General features: G+C 39.1%; 1 protein-coding gene across 1 annotated transcript; it reads right to left on the bottom strand.

Moving 5' to 3' along the window:
* Positions 1 to 4,331: 4,331 nt before the first annotated feature.
* Positions 4,332 to 14,907, bottom strand: LOC310916371 (uncharacterized protein C7orf57 homolog; the record flags this gene model as incomplete). The annotated part of the gene is given in 7 exon segments (XM_083873865.1): positions 4,332 to 4,402; positions 6,548 to 6,684; positions 7,923 to 8,038; positions 14,115 to 14,304; positions 14,306 to 14,317; positions 14,399 to 14,507; positions 14,742 to 14,907. Coding segments are annotated over 7 exon segments (801 nt in total).
* Between the last annotated feature and the right edge of the window lie 1,616 nt (positions 14,908 to 16,523).

The raw sequence follows: 16,523 nt of genomic DNA, 5'->3' as shown, positions 1-16,523 counted from the left end.
TGTCGGCCGAGGATGGCGGAGCCAGGCCGGTGCCTGTGCCTCCCCTGTCCCTGTCGGTGCACACACGATGCTCCCGCTCTCGCGGGTACCCGGGCACAGCAAACACGGGGCGAGAAAAGAGAACACAATTTTTCGGCTACTGGAAGCGTAAATTTAACATGGTTCATACTGAAAACCCCAAAGCCACAATCCTGCAATGCAATTTTTAAAGTAAGTTTTCGTACGAGAACCACACTGGCTTTTCTCATAGTAGGGAGTACTTGGGAGACAGAGCAAATAAAATCTTCTTAGTAGAGAATTTTCTGTGCTTCTGGATGGTAAACACACTAGGCACAGGGCATGGCCGAGATGTATATATTACAAAATCACGTATTGGGCATTTAGAGTAAAATTTATTCACATCCTGTCTCACACCAAAGGACTTTGTATAGGAATATAAGAGAGAGAATATACCCCTTGCACAGATGCATTTCTAGGCATAAATGACATGCAAGAAGAAATGCTCAACTAACTCAGAAAAATGTCACCTGTTCAGCTTGTTTAGATTTCCAATGGGTGAAAGAGAAGGACAGGTTCCTAATCCACCTTCCATTTTCCTGTTCTTTAAATATTTGTCAAGACTTCCAAGCTATAGTAGTGGAAAAATCCCTTAGAAGAGTGTTTAATTCCATGGAAGGAATTTTCCTTTCAACAGAATATTACCTACCCCTTCATCTCAGGATCCAATGAAAAGTCTGATTTAGCTTTCAGGTAATTTTCTATTCATCTGTATATTAAGAGAATAATCAATGTAAATTGCTTTTTTGTAAATAATAAGGTTACTATAGTTACCTTGTCTGAAAGGTTCAATAAATTATGGATTTCTATGAGTCTAATAATTTGTAGTAAACTTTGCTCTCAGTTATCACTAGAAAACTTTAAATCTCCTTTTAGCTTCCTGGTTTTGTAGTGTAGTGTTTGTTTTTTGTATTTTTGTAGGAAGGATACTATTGCTGTTTACAAGGGTGAAAAATATACACTTACATACTGGGGTAATAACAACACTATGCAACTGGTGTCTGCTTTCAGGTTTTTATACTGCATGGATGAAAATTGGAGCTATGGAAAATAAGGCTGTCTGTCATAATCAAATGTATTCTCCCTTGTGCTCACCATAAACCATTTTTACAGTCAAATGGCCGAATAATTCAGTGCAGCTGTTTTACTCACTTCATTTTGATTCTTCAGTTTTTCTGGATGTTTTGTATCCTGACAACTATTAATAGAAGGGCAAAATGTGCTAAGACTGAACTTCTATGTTTCTATTTCTAGCTTTTTCTCCCACACTACAGCATAGAATGTAACTATAGTCTGAAAAATTATCTGCAGAAAAGAGCAGAATATGAAGCTATTTATTTACAGATAGAAATTCAGCTTTATCCTACATCTTTTATAACTCAGCCTGCATATTCAGCACAGATAATAGCATTTAAGAAATAGATAAGCCAAAATCAGTGGAATTTTAGATGCTTCAGAAGCACATGGGTCAATTGAATTTTTGTTTGTATTGCTACACAAAGAAAGTTAATGCATACGTACCCTTGATCTCTGAAAGCATGCTTATATTTTAGTCTAGCCAAAAAAGACAGAAGTTGTTAGAATAATATATTAGATATATACTAGTCTTCACTACAGTGAAATGACTGTATATAAAAGGAAGATTACTCTCCAATCACTAAACTGCCAAGTTATTGTTAAATCTTTATCTGGAGTTCTCTTTTAGAAACATTCACATGCTCAGTATACTTGGATGCAATTCATAAAATGTAACTGCACTTTTATCTTTAGGCTTGCAAAGCAATCAGCATTAAAAAAAAATCTCACTACTTAAAGGCATTCAGGGCAGAAATAGAGCACAAGGCAATGAAACAAATGTTTCAGCATTTAAAACAATAGGGCAAGATTTTCTAATAAGCACCCAGCTTTTGAATTTGGCATTTCTCTGAGAAACAGAAATGGAAAACCAGAAGCTGCCAGTGCTTTTACATGGAACTGTTGATGACTTTGAAAACTGCCAGCTGCGTTACTGCACTGACTCAGAAGTAAACAGAACAATGTGATTACTGTGATAAGGTGAATTCAAGCAGCACACTTCCATCCATGTGTTCAGCTAGAGCTTTTTGATTTGTTACACCGCTTTGACTTCACATCTCTTGGAGAACAGGCAAATTATGTATCTGCTGCAGCTCTCTGTTATTCTGAATGCACAAACAAATTCCAGGATCACCCTCCTGCTCTGGTGAAGAAAAATCTCAGCTTGTTAATATTCTAACTCACAGTATTCAAACTGTCATCCATTCAGACTCAGTTGACCAATGGTGCAAATCAAACCGCTGCTTGGCTTGACTAAGGAAAGCTAAATACACATTAATGGCAATCATTTAAGTTGTAAAAGACCACCAAGATCATCAAGTCTAACGTTCAACTGAACACCACCTTGTCAACTAAGCCACAGCACTAAGCCACGTCATGGCCAGTTGTTTCTTGAACACTTCTACAGATGGTGACTCCACCACTTCCAACGCTTAACCCCCCTTTCAGTGAAGAAATTCTTCCTGATGTCCTGCCTGAATCTTTCCTGGGTGTTTTCTCTCATTCTGCCACTGGTTGGCTGGGAGAGACCAACCCCCACCTGGCTATAAACTCCTTTCAGGAAGTTGTAGAGAGTGATAAGGTCACCCCTGAACCTCATTTTCTCCAGGCTAAACAACCCCAGCTCCCTCAGCTGCTCCTCATAGGACTTATTCTCTAGAACTTTCACCAGCTCTGTTGCCCTTTACTGGAGTCACTCCTATGGGTTGTGTTCTATCTTATTTTCTCTCCCCTGTCCTGCTGGGAAGGAGAGTGAGAGACAGGCTTGGCAGGCACCCAGTGCCCAGCCAAGGTCAACTCACCACAACTGGTCAGGTTTTAATGCTGTGAGCTCCAACTCTGGCATCCCCTGATACCCTAGCCTAGAAAACTGGATTCCCCCAAAAGCTCTGCCTTCACAGCAAAATTTCAATGTATCTGGATATAATCCACAACACAAATTGTAACTGAAAACAGATACAAAGTAAGTAATCTCACACACCACTAAAGGTACAGCTTGATGTAAGCTTTTTTTAGATTTAGAAAAATTTGCTAAGTAGCCATTAACTGTACATTTAAGCATTTGCATATGTTTTAGCCTTTTATTTAAATACAATTTAGTTGAATTTTTCAAAATAATGGATAGCAAAGATGGACTCAGGTGCTAGGTCTAACAACATCAACAGCAAAATTTCTACAGTCTGCTGAAAATTTTGAGGGTTCAGCTTAGCAACGGTTTACCTGTTTCCAATCAATTTTTACATTAAAGTTCTAAAGAAGAGCAGTATTAAACCACATACTCTAAACATTCAAATCAAAGAAATATATATTTAGTAATAAATTTTAAAATCTTCAGGACTTGGATTCAAAGGTGTAAGATGTAGTGAATGTAATGACGAGGAAATTCTAAAAATTAAAGTGTTTACTTTTCATGGGATTAGAAAAAAACATGGTAATGAAATTGCATCCACTCTCTAGTAGACTTTATAATCAATATTTAATTATTAATAAGATTTCAGGGATATATCCTAATCCAAGTAGATAAAATAGCCACTGTTGAAATATCAGTATATCTTAACTTTTTCAAAATATTAAAGTACAACTTCTATTCATTGCTATTTCAAAGTACAAATTTCTGCTGGTGTGAATAAGCACAGTGATCTAGCACAGATTTTTGTTGCAGTCAAGACTTCAGGAGAGATAATTCTTTTATCTAACAGCTGAAAGTACAGACATCATAGATAGCTGAGTCCATGTAACTGTTAACCAACAAATCAGCTTCTGTACAACAAGACAATACCAGGAAATGCCACCAGGTCTTTAAAGGTGAAGAGTTCCCCTTCACCTTTCTTAGTGGCATAATTCATGAGTACAGCTGTACTTAACTGAAGAAACTTGCTGATTTGAACACATCAGTAGCACACCTGTGTCTAGTCAAGTCAGGTATGGTAACCCTGTTTGAGTGCAAAGCAGCAGGAGTCTTGTGCAGGAGAAAACCTCAGTTTTGCTTTGTTTATTATACTAAGAAAAGGTCTAGGACTAACCACTGACAGCTGTTGCCGGTTCTTTAAAACTTGGTGTAATCAAGCCCAATGAAGTTCATCCATTTCGAAAACTTCTCAGTCAGGGATGAGTCAAATTACAGAAATAATCTAGTCAACATGCAAATAGTGGGCTATATAAGCAATACAAGGCTTTAGTTTCCCCCACAGTCTTTCAAGTTATTTATTACATCCCTGAAATGGTGGCTTTAACTCATTGCTTGCTGGTGGTGATTCAGATTGTTCTGCTTCTGCAATAAAAAAAAAAAAAAAAAAAAAAAAAAAAAAAAAAAAAAAAAAAAAAAAAAAATTAAAGTTTACAGAATAACTTCAATCATAATAATAAAAAGGCCAGCTAAAATTTTTGGTTTCTTCCTCACGTCAAAATACAGATAAATTCCACTACCTTTAATTTTGAATTAACAAGATAAACAAGCCACCTAAGAAATTTGCAGTATGATGCAAATCTGTATCCAAAACAAAGGGATTATAGATTTACATATGGAATGGGCTGTATCTCCTTCCTGATGTGTCTAGGATTTGTTCTGTCCAAGTGAGAATAGAGAAAGCTCCACCTCAAAAGAGAGCTGCAAGGTGTTCATGCTGCCAATTGCTTTGGATGAACAGAAAAAAGTACACAAGTGAGAAAAAAGTAAAAGCACTACCTTCAGCAATCACGTGAAAGAATGAAAATGACAAGGTCAAAACTAAATGAAGATACACATTTGAATGAAGCCATATGGTATGGGGCATTAAAAGCAATCTCCTTCTACACTGAGATACAGAATCAATCTCAGTCGGGATAGCTATGATTGCAAACAAAGGCAATAGAAGCAAAGTAGGCATCACGTTATCAAAAAATTTGAAAAAGAAAAGCAATTCAAAAATTAGATGTATCTATATGTCAGCAGCCTTTACAGCATAGCTATATTTTTCTTGTCTATTGCCTAAGTGGTGTAACCAATTTTACTCTGAAAAATCTTCGCATTTTCTTTGTATGTCAGATGTTTCATTAGAGGCACACACATTAAAGAAATCAACTATCACCAAATTATTCAAATAGAGATTTTGAAATCCCCTTTAATTTTACTCACTGTAGTGGGAAAGAAAAATACCAATACACCAGAAAGTTAAATAGAATCTGAAACCAAAAAAGAATAGTAAAGGTTTTCTTTCATGCTGAGTAAGAGCACTTTCAGACTCCATGGTTGAATTGTTGGCTCACTGAGCCTCTCAAAGCATTATCCTCTGCATGAGCAGAATTTGGATACTTAAGTTAACTTGAAGAGTGGCTTCTAAATTAACTTGAAGAGTGACTTCTAAGGTTATGCATTCCCCTTCAGATCCAGACTGAAATCTGACTTCATACCTCAGTTTTATATTTATATTTTTTCTTCTGAACAAAACCACACAACTTCTAGTTCTCTGTTTTCTCCTGATACTCAGTGGGAGGAAGAGCTTTTGCACACCGGAAAAAAAAAAAAAAAAAAAAACCCCACATCCACTGTAGATATATTCATGGAAGACAAAAAGATTAATTCAGACAGAGCTGAAGTGTCAGTGAAATTAAAATACCTGGCCTCTAAGACTTTCATATATAAATATATCAAGGTCAAGGGAATAATGACAATGCCCAGTGTATACAAAAGGATTCCCTGATACAAATAAAAAATAAATTCTGGTGCATGCAATGGGATTTCCAAAAATTGCTATAGAAAACCAATACAGCCAGCATGGTTAGTAAAGCAAAATGTCTTTGACAGAAGTAAGGGAAATTTTCCCACCCTTTAACCTTTATATTTAAGTGTTTCCAAGTGAATTCTTTCATAGCTATTATTACTGTGCATGACAAAGTAAGGTCTGAAAGCAAAGATGAACATTGGGTAACTTCTTTTCTCTAAAACTGTTGAAATTCCACTGCCTTCAACAACGTGCATGTATTTATTTTGACAAATTTCTACAAACAGTGATCTATTTCTTAAACAGGAGTACTAATGACACTATTGACAGAAGTTTTTGGGAAAATATTAGGGGCAAAAGAATATGCATAACAAAGAGGCAAAAAATATTTAACAGTCTGCTTAAATTCAAGCAGGATGGCTGTGTCTCTGCAGCATTTTACAGAAACGCATCACAGAGAAGCCCCTGGATCAGAACACAGAAGCCCCTGGATTGGAACAGAGCATACTGCAATTGTAGAGATGAAAAAAGCCCATGAAAGCGCCTGCCTTCGCTGACTACAAACAGGAGCACTCCTTTCTTTAGCTGGTCATAGGGTATTGTAAACTAAGCACTAATAATTCAATGTGTCTCACCATATTCAGAGAGGCACACAAATACTGAGGGTGCCCTCTGCTGTTACCTTGAGAGTCCAGCTCATTTTTCAAAAACGTTACCTTCAGAGTGCTCACTATTTTCTGATGTTTCTTCAGTCTTTTTTTCCCATCCAGTACACTGCTGAAACAAGTTAGTCCCATAACCATTGCTTACTATTTTGCTAAAATTTACTGCTTCATTTTTTCTCTTAGCAGGCCTGTAAATACAAATATGTTAAAGGAAAAAAAAAGCAAAAGTAAACAAAGATGGGGGCTAGGTGGAAAAATTGTATTCTGCACAGAAAAGGCCTTATAATATAATTTATTTCTAATATAACATTAATTTGAAAATATAACTATTTATAGCCTTATAATTTGTTTATGAATAACAAGAAATATATTCTACATGTAATCATCTAAGAAGAAAAACCAAAACCAACCAAACAAACAAAAGCACAGAACTATGCCTGATTTAGTACTGTGTGTGAATTTACATGAGAAGATCCATCTGTTTCATTGGAATTTTACACATATAAATAATACTTATACAGTTTCTGGTCTTAAAGACGAAAAAGTGCAAAAGGGAAATCCCACAAAGAAAGTGTAAGTGAAAAAGGCTGACAGTACTCATTCTGTGGTGCACAAAAGTAAAATCATGTCATAAATTTTCTCTTAAATTCATTTGACAATTTAATCACTTATTTGGTAGCATTAGTGTAGTTCTAAAACATACTAGGATTACTGATGACTGAGTAATAAATTTTTAAGGCAAAGTATGCAGAAACAATTCAGCCGTGCACACAGATGATGATGTGATTACATCACATCACACATGACATAAAAATTTGCTTAAAACACATCTTCCAGGTGTTCATTAGGATATTTTTGCTCTGTCTGCCCTTGTGAAGACTACAGTTTATCTTTCCTTAAAGTGTCAGTCCTACTTGTTTCTCTGTAACTACACTGACAGAACTAACAGTGTAGATTATCATTTTCACCTGTTCACTGGTATTAAGAAAAACACAATTTAGAACACCATAAAAACCTGCTACATGAAGATATACAACTCTATTCTTAGTTTTCCAAACATATTGAATTATATTATATTGAATAATTATATAATATATATATTATATTTATATAATTTATACATTATTTATATATAATTATATTATATATAAATATAATATAGAATATAGACTATTATATAATTATATAATAAATTATATTGAATAATTTTCTTACATGAGTTGAAGTACTGTTATTTTAGTTGCTTTAAACGCTTTTAAAACTATTTTAGCATCACATATGATAGCAAATTTAACAGCAATAAAGATCCACAAAGTCCCTACCTATATCCACTAATTCTCACAATTTCACAAGGAGCAATTTTACTTGTACATATGAATAGTTGCAGGCTTAGGTGGTTAATGATTTCCATAAATGTACTACTTACATGGGTGGGAAGGAAAGCTTATTTGCTCCACTAAATTCCTTGTTTGTAGAAACAGTTGGCATTTTGCTTGGATATTTAGGGCTTATAGGTGGAAGCTTTACCTGTGTTAGAGAAATCTTAGATAAAAAAAAAAAAAGGAGTTATGAAAAAGATAACCAAGAAGATTATTTGATAGCATAAGTGAAGGTGATACTAAAGGCCTAAATGTGTTCAAATTTCCATGTCTTATCTACATTATTTCCATAAGTAATAGTAACGAATTATTAAGGAGTAACAAAAGATGAAGCAGTCCCTTAGTTAGTTATTCTACATGGGATTAATTGTTTGCTCTCTCCACAATGTGCTCTACACAAGACTCACAGCACAGTTCTACCCAAAATTAAGCTTCAAATTCAAACTTATTCATTGCAACCCCATCTTGTTCCATTTCTCTGTTCACAGAATATGAAAATAGACCAGTCTTACTAAAGTCAGGAGGACTAGAAATTAATTTATAGTTTAATTGCTACTTCATTTTTTGTTTGTTTGGGTTTTGGTTTTTAACAAAAAGCATAAAACATCCTATATAATAAGAAAACTGTTGTGGTATTAGAGGTTTTGATATTCAAACCAATACATATATATTGGGGGAAAATTCCAACAGAAAAATATATTTTATTTTAATCATATGACAAGTAAAGAAACTCAGTGTTGACTAAAAGACTGAAAGATGGCACCTAGAAAGTCAGGGAAAGACAACACTCACTCCAGAAACTAAAGTGGGAAAACCTGTAAGCAGTGGAGAAACGTGAGCAACACATATCAAAGCTCTTTATTTTAACTTTGATCAAAATCAACAGCTACTTAAGGATCAACTTACTTTCCTCTCAAATAAAAGCATGAAATTAAATATCCTCAACAACTTCCAGATATTTTTCACTGACAGTTGCTAAGAAATTATGAGTTAAAAAACCAAAATCTTTAAAGACTACTTACAGCTTCCTTTATTGCATGAAGGGGACAAGGGGGATGTCCTGAAGATAGCACAAAATTTTCAAAGCTTATTGACAAAGTTTTTGTGTTACACTAATATATTCTTCTAATTAGAACCTACATATTATTTGACCATTTTCTTTTTTAAACATACAACACAGGAGACCACCCCGAGGAATAAGATATATTAATTGCAGGTTATTTAGAAATTAACAGGACAGGGCAACTAAAAGTGAAATATACTGCTCTATAAACTTACAAATACATTAAGTATGACAATACTTTCCACCTATGACAAACTGCAATACAGTTAACAGAGCAAAAGATCATAAAGTGCAAAACTTAGATGCATCAACAGCAGTCACAGTTGGATTGCAGACACCTATGAAAACCTCTATAAGGAGAAAATTTCAAAGTGTAAACACACCAAGGACTTCTCAAGGAGCCTGTGAACACTGAGTATGGAAAGAGCAAACAAAAGTATAATGGTCTTTGAATATATCTAATCAATGAAATAATTTAGAGGCCGCTAAAAAAAATAACCAGATCCGAATGCACCGAGAATGTAAGTTTTCTCATTATCTGGAAGAAAGTGAAGCCTAGGACAGACAGTTGTACTGATTCTGAGCCAGGATGTCAATGCAAACACGTGTAAAATCAATGCTGAAACTCCTTCAGACGTCAGTGGAGTCAGACTAGGACATTTGTCACAGAAGAAGAGATGAGATCAGCAAGAGCATGCAGTGATATCAGAGGCATCTATGTGAGATGATAAAGAGGATCTTTGTCCAACCTGGAGGTTAAAAACCACATTAGCTGCTTAGAACTGCTTTTCAAGTTTGTTCACACTGTTTGCTGAAGCAGCCCATTTGTGCTTTACATTTCAAAAATGCCATCCTACCATGCAGAAATGGTAATGCTGTCTTCTGTCTATCACTAGACTGGACCACTTCAGACTTGACACACAAGTTTCAGATCCAGGACACAATTACCTACAGTTTCAACTGACAAAAACAACCTCAGGTGACATTTGCCAGATGCTGAAGCCAGGATGGCACACAGGGCAACACAGAAACACAACTCAGTTCGATAGTCAGGATACACAAACAGCAAATGGAGAGAGATGAGGTTTTCCTCTTGGCATCGAACAGAACCAAGAGGAAAGGAGTAATTAAAGAGTTAGTTAAAGAGTCAATTAAAGGACAAAGGGAGTGCAGAAGCTAGAGAGATTTTGACTAGAGACAGAAAAAGGTTTAAACTGTCCAAAATTAAGTCAAGAAAGGAAAAGAGGAGAGGCAAGGCATAGAGAAAAGTCTTGAAGGCTGTGAGCAAGACCATGGTTTCAAATGTTGCCTTTCTTGCCATTAAATGAGAGGCTAGCATAAACTGAAGGGATCAAAACACTCCCTACTGTTCAAGTAAACTAATTAATGACAACAGTACCAAGGGAACAGGTCAGAATTTGGCTTTGGAGGGCACCTGCAATCCATTCAGGTGCTATTTGTTATTTTGCTGGGCAAATTCAGCATTAAAAGTAGACTCTTGTGTCACTACACTCCAATGATTACAGCTGAGGGGGCTTTTTCTGTTTGACAAGCCTCTGTTTAGTAGCAGCCATCAATTTTCTCAGATAAAACAAACTACACAGGGAATGTTCTTGGTTTAAAGTTTTCTTCCCTCTGTGAAGAGATGGCAACAATGTACTCTAAAAGTTACTATGTTTATTATAATAAACATACACATTTATTAATCTTATATTCAAGAAACATGATGTAGAACATGTATTGTGCCTGGCTGATACATGAAGGACAATGGTTATCTTCAGCAAGCATGGTAAGATAAAAGGTTTCAGATGAAATCCTGGCTCCTGTGTGATCAAGGACAAAATTCTACATTACATTTCAAATCTCTCTGAGGTAAAATCCTGACATCAGATGAGCAATCATTTTGCTACATCACACACATCCCCAAGTACATATGCATATATACGCAGACCCTTCAGGCAAGTGCCTGAAAGAGAGCACTTTGGAGATGAAGGTCTCATCTTACTGGTGCTGGAGGGATATTGCCATATGCTGATGCAAACCCTGATGACACCTCCAGCTGACCTCTCACCCATACAGGCCTCCCTCCTTAAGGTTTTTCAACTCAACCCATCTGGGCCATAAGATGCACAGGCAAAAGGATCACAGACTCACAGAATGGTTTGGCTTGAAGGGTCCTTAAAGATCATCTATTCCACCTCCCTTGCCACAGGGGCACCTTTCAATAGACCAGGTTGCTCAGAGCTCCCTCCATCCAGCCTGACTTTAAACACTTCCAGGGTTGGGGCATCCACAACTTCACTGGAGAGCTTGTCCCAGTGCTTCACCACTTTCATAGTAAAGAATTTTTTCCTAGCATCTAGTATAACCTTACTGTCTTTGAGTTTGAATCCATTCCCCCTTGTCCTGTCACTCTACGCCCTTGAAAAAAGTCCCTCTCTATCTTTTTTGCAGGGTCTCTTCAAGTACTGAAATGTCATAAGTAGGTCACCCTAAAGCCTTCTCTTGTTCTGAAAGACCAATCCCAATTCTCTCAGCCTTTCTTCATAGAATAGCTGCTCCATTCCTCTGATCATGTTTGCATCTTCCTCTGGAGTCCTCCAACAGTTCCCTGTCCTCCCTGTGCTGGGCCCCCCAGAGGTGGATGCAGTGTTCCAAGTGGGGTCCCACCAGAGCAGAGCAGAGGGGCAGAAGCCCCTCCCTGGCCCTGCTGCCCACGCTGCTTTGGATGCAGCCCAGGACATGTTTGGCTTTCAGGGCTGTAAACACGCTTTGCCAGATCATGTCCAGCCTCTCATCCACCTGCACTCCCAAGTCCTTCTGGGCAGGGTTGCTCTGATCTGTTCATCCCCCAGCCTGTGTTGGTAACAGGGGCTGTCCCAGCACAGCTGAAGGACCTTGCACTTGGTCTTATTAAGCCTTGTGAGATTTCCATGGGCTGCTCCTCCCTGGGGCAGAAGTCCATTGCTTTGCCATGAGCATAAAGGCTAAATCCTTCATACACTAATACTCTTTGCTGATTTTCAAAATTGCCAGAAGAATAAGACTTATTGCTGTGATTAAGACATTAGGGAGGAACTACAGGATCCATCCTGATGCATGAAGAACCATGTAATGGTCCCCCAAATCTCCAGTTCTCCTCTACACAGCAATAATCACAAGGAACAGTGGAGATTATAATACTTCAGAAGAAAGCAGCATAAAGGCTTAAACCTTGAGAGCAAGGGCCCACTTGGGAACACTGTTTTCCAAACCAAGCAGAAGAGGTACCCTTAGCGGTTAGATGGTTTTGCACTTGTTCCTACGGGCACCCTTTGGGATTTAACTCCACAATTGCATCATGCATGTCTCTTCTGAATAACTGCTTAGTCGTGCTGGACTGAAAAATATTTTCAATACATTCAGTCTCATACTACCAGAAATAGTTGAGGTAGTTTGCTGCTGCAGTGTTATCATGTAGTCAAACAAATAAATTGAATATTCCTTAGAAATTTGTCTGTAGTCTGTATTCTTACCTTTCAATATACAAGATGTATGGTGAAAAACTAAAATTGAGACTCTTTGGTAGGGCTAGTTCCATTGTCTCACTTGAAACACTCTTTGGGAAGGTACTCTAAGAGCATGGGATAGAAACTTCCCAAAAGAGGATATTCAAGAAGTAGCTGTGAAAGAAGCACCATGTGGCATTTCAGGATACATGATACACTTCTCAGTGTATAAAAGGATACTGTGAAGAACAGCCAAATGAGAGATGGTGGTATGGATGTAGAACTAAACCTAGCAACACAGAATCTGTCTTCACACCTAATCTTACAGAAAAAGACTTGGTAGATATAGAACCTTAGACAAAACTTAACTTCAGCTCTCAGGAGAATAGCATAAATTATATAGGAGGGCCTCGGCATAGTTGCAATCCGAGCTGAATATATAACATATTCACTTTGCATTCAGTCATAAATAAAGCACATGATTGAATGAAACTGGGAGCACATGAAACTTTCAGACATGTGACAGAATGAAACTAGGTCTCAACGAAACTCCACCAAAACTGAAATTAACCTCAACTTCACTTTGCAGTCAGTATGTGGGCTTGAATTACTGTTACCATAGTTAAGTTTGACTCTCAGAACACTGATCATAATTGGTTCTTCAGTAAGGGAGTGAGGAACAGGACTTCCTCTCTGTCCTAGATCAGTTCCTTTAAGAGGCACTGCAGCGTGTCAAGTTTTTATTTTCAGGGTCTTAAATCTATGAAAAAAAAAAAAAGAAGCTTCACCTACAAGCATCAGGCAAATTACAGTTTAAACATATGCTGCTTGATTGCCTGTTGCCACAGATTCAGTAAACATTCCCAAGCCTATTTATTAATGAGGTCTTCCCATTTACACAAGACATCATTCTTAATTAGCACTAGTTATTCATCTCAGCAAAGGCTGAGGACTTTTTTCCTAAAACGTCCAACATGTGCCCTTCTGTTTAAGAAGGGTGGCACTGGTGTTCAACTACATCAAATGCCTTTCCAGGTATACCCCAAAGGCCTGTGGTAAACATGGCAACTGAGAATACAGAGGGTATTTAAAAAACATAAGGCTTCAGCATCTAAACTGGCCAGGGAGGATGAAAGAGGGAGGATAGCAGAGGGGTCTCCAAAACAAAACACCAGTGTCAGTACAGAAAGGTTTGTTTGGGGCATAGCTTGAGCTAAACTTACTTTGTCTTGGATACATCTTTCATTCAAAGGCAGCTAGCACAGTATCTTTGGGGACTCCCTTGCATTTCAAACTAAACTAAACTCATTTTTCAGAATAGTCTCTTGTTCTTATCTTCTTTTTTCCTCACCCAAGATTACTAAACAAGATGTCTCTTCACCAAGAATGAACTGCAGGGGAAATAAAGCATAAGAAGATAGAAACTAACTACTACTTTTTATTTATACTGAAGTATATGTACCACATAATGTGATGGGAAACTGCATTTCTGGTTCTTATGCTATACCTGCAGTGCTTAAGAAAACATGGCTTTCTTATTGTTCTCTAAGTGCAATATAAAAATTGATTCTGGAATACAGACACTCACATGGATTACAGCTTCCCTCCTATAAGAAGCAACAGGCCCAGACAGAGATGTGCTCACAAGCTTTACAAACAAATCGTCACAGGGTGCCTGTCCAACCTACCTTCTTTTTCTCTGCATTTTCTTTTTCTTCAGCTTCCTGCTGCCAAACACTTTTTGTATCAAAATCAAAAGGCCCTCTTCTTGTCTCATAACTGTTGCCTTGATGGTCATCAGCCATAAACTCTCTATGAACCATGTAATCTGGTAGAGAAGAAACACGGCTCCTGCAGGCAAAGATTTGATGCTTGACAGGGTATACAAATCCTGCACTTTAGTACAGAAGTACTCAGAAATGTTAATAGGTGAGGAGAGAGGCTATGATGTGTTGGGCCTCAGCAATCTTACCATGGCTCCTCAATCCCTGCAGGATTTCCACAGTGTGAGTGCCTGTCAGGTGCAGCATATGCTGCTGGAGGGGACTTCATTACCACGGGAGTGTAGTGCTTCAGTAGGTCTGGAGAGAAAAAGACATAAGCCAGTACTTTTCTGATTTCTTATCTAGTTGCCAAAGCACTACCTTTGTTTTCAGATTGTTTTGTCAGGAAGAAATCAATTTCCTCATTTTTTCCACTAGTTCATTTCAAAAGTCCAGAGGATCCTTCTGTAGCATCTACAAGCATTTTACACTGCAGTCAAAGCAAAGCCAAAGAAAACAAAGGAAAACCAAAGAAGCAAGACAGATGCTCACCAGGTCGGCCTCCTTGCTTTGCCAGCCTCAGGTAGGCTGAGTGAGTCTCTTTGATCCACTTCCCATGGCACCCAGATTGTGGCACCTCATGGGGAGCCCTTGAAAGGTCACTGAGACCCGGAATCTGGGAGGGAAGTGGGCTCTTCTCTGGTTGCTTCAGTGGCATGGGGTATTGCTGTCCTGCAAAAATGGAAAAGAAAGTATTTATGGTAAAAGTTAACTGCTAGCATCCCTTTTTGCAGGCAACTTAACAAATTGAGCCCACCTGGAACATGAACGAGGAGGAGACAAAAGACCAGGTTTGCTCATTCTGGGGGATATAGCACACACAGTTTCTAGAGAATCAGGTGCAAAACACTTCTGTTTCTGTTTTGAGACAGCATTCAAGTTTTCCTGTCAAATGTTCTCATACAGAGGATTGTGCCTCTTCATTCCAAAAACTATTTCCAAGGACACATCAAAAGCAGTGACAGGCACACAAGACAGCAAAAAACACTTCAGCCTTTGGTTTCCTTTCCTCCACATGCACTAACTAAAAAGCAAAGACAGTAGCTGTCCATTGGCAGGTCTTTATCTGTAAAACAACCAAACCCGATCCCCAAATTAAAAAAAAAAAAAAAAAATTAAAATTAAATTTAAAAAACCACCACCCTACCTTTCCATACATTACTTTCTCAACTTCTAGTGAACAAAAGAAAATATAAACAATGGGAAAATGGACGGCAGATAAATATGAAAACAGCCAGCACAAGGTACTGTGCCAGGGAAGATGCAGAGGCACCTACCGGAGGGACTCCAGCTGCAGCTGATGCCGTTCCGTCGGTGTGAGGGCACCACTTCCAGACAGCAGCTCGCTGAGGAGCTCCTGGCACACAAACGCGCTGGCTGTGCCCAAACTCAATGCCAAGAAACAACCCAAAGCGCTGCCCCTCCCGGGCTCGGGGGCGCAGAGGCACCAGCCGGAGCCTCCCGGGCGGGTCCGCCCCCGGCGCTCTCCCGCTGGCGATGCCCGCGGGGTCCCCGCTGCCCTGGCGGCTGCAGCTCACAGACCCAAGGGCGATGCCCCAGAGGTGCCCCCAACCCCCGGGAAGCGGGCGGGACGGCGCCTCAAGGGAAGACGCGGGCGGAGCCAGATCCCGCCGGGGGATCAGCCCGGCCCACGGTACCTCCTTCCTTCCGTCTTTCCCCTGCGGGGTTTGGAGTTGGGCGCGGTGCTCGCCACCGCCAGCCGCGGCAGGGGCGCAGAGCGGGGTGCGGGCTCCCGGCTCGGAAAGCGGCGGAGCTGTGCCGGGACCTATTTCTTTCCTCCCGAAGATGGGAGGGCGTCCTCCCGCTGTGACCGCCCGCCCGGACCTTGCCGCTACTGGGGAACTCCATCCCAGCTGAAAGCAGGGCAAAGCCCAGCCTTTATTCCATGGCATTTACCATTCTATACTATTTAATCTTTGCCTTCTTGCCCGTCTATATACTGAAAGCCTGCTGGCACCCTTTGGGGTCCTTGAAATACCCTCTTGTGAGAGTTTTCTTTATATCCCTGGAGCTGGCAAGCCAGTTTATCCACCAATGCTGCTGCTTCATCTTCCCATGTCTAGGACATGGAGAACGTGGAAGGATGATGGGATATAGTGGGATGATGAGACTGGGAGAATGTGGAGGGATGGAGTGATGTGAAGAAAATTGTGGGGTGATGTAACATGGAGGATATGCTGAGACAGAGAGGAGATGGAGGGCGAGAGGGGTGGTATAATGGGGGGATGATGACTCATGAAGATGTTGAGATGT

This window comes from Zosterops lateralis (genome assembly GCF_965231275.1).
Source record: "Zosterops lateralis genome assembly, chromosome: 1".
Classification (NCBI taxonomy): Eukaryota; Metazoa; Chordata; class Aves; order Passeriformes; family Zosteropidae; genus Zosterops; species Zosterops lateralis.
The sequence above is the reverse complement of the archived record's forward strand: the minus strand, read 5'-3'. Positions and strand labels throughout refer to the sequence as shown.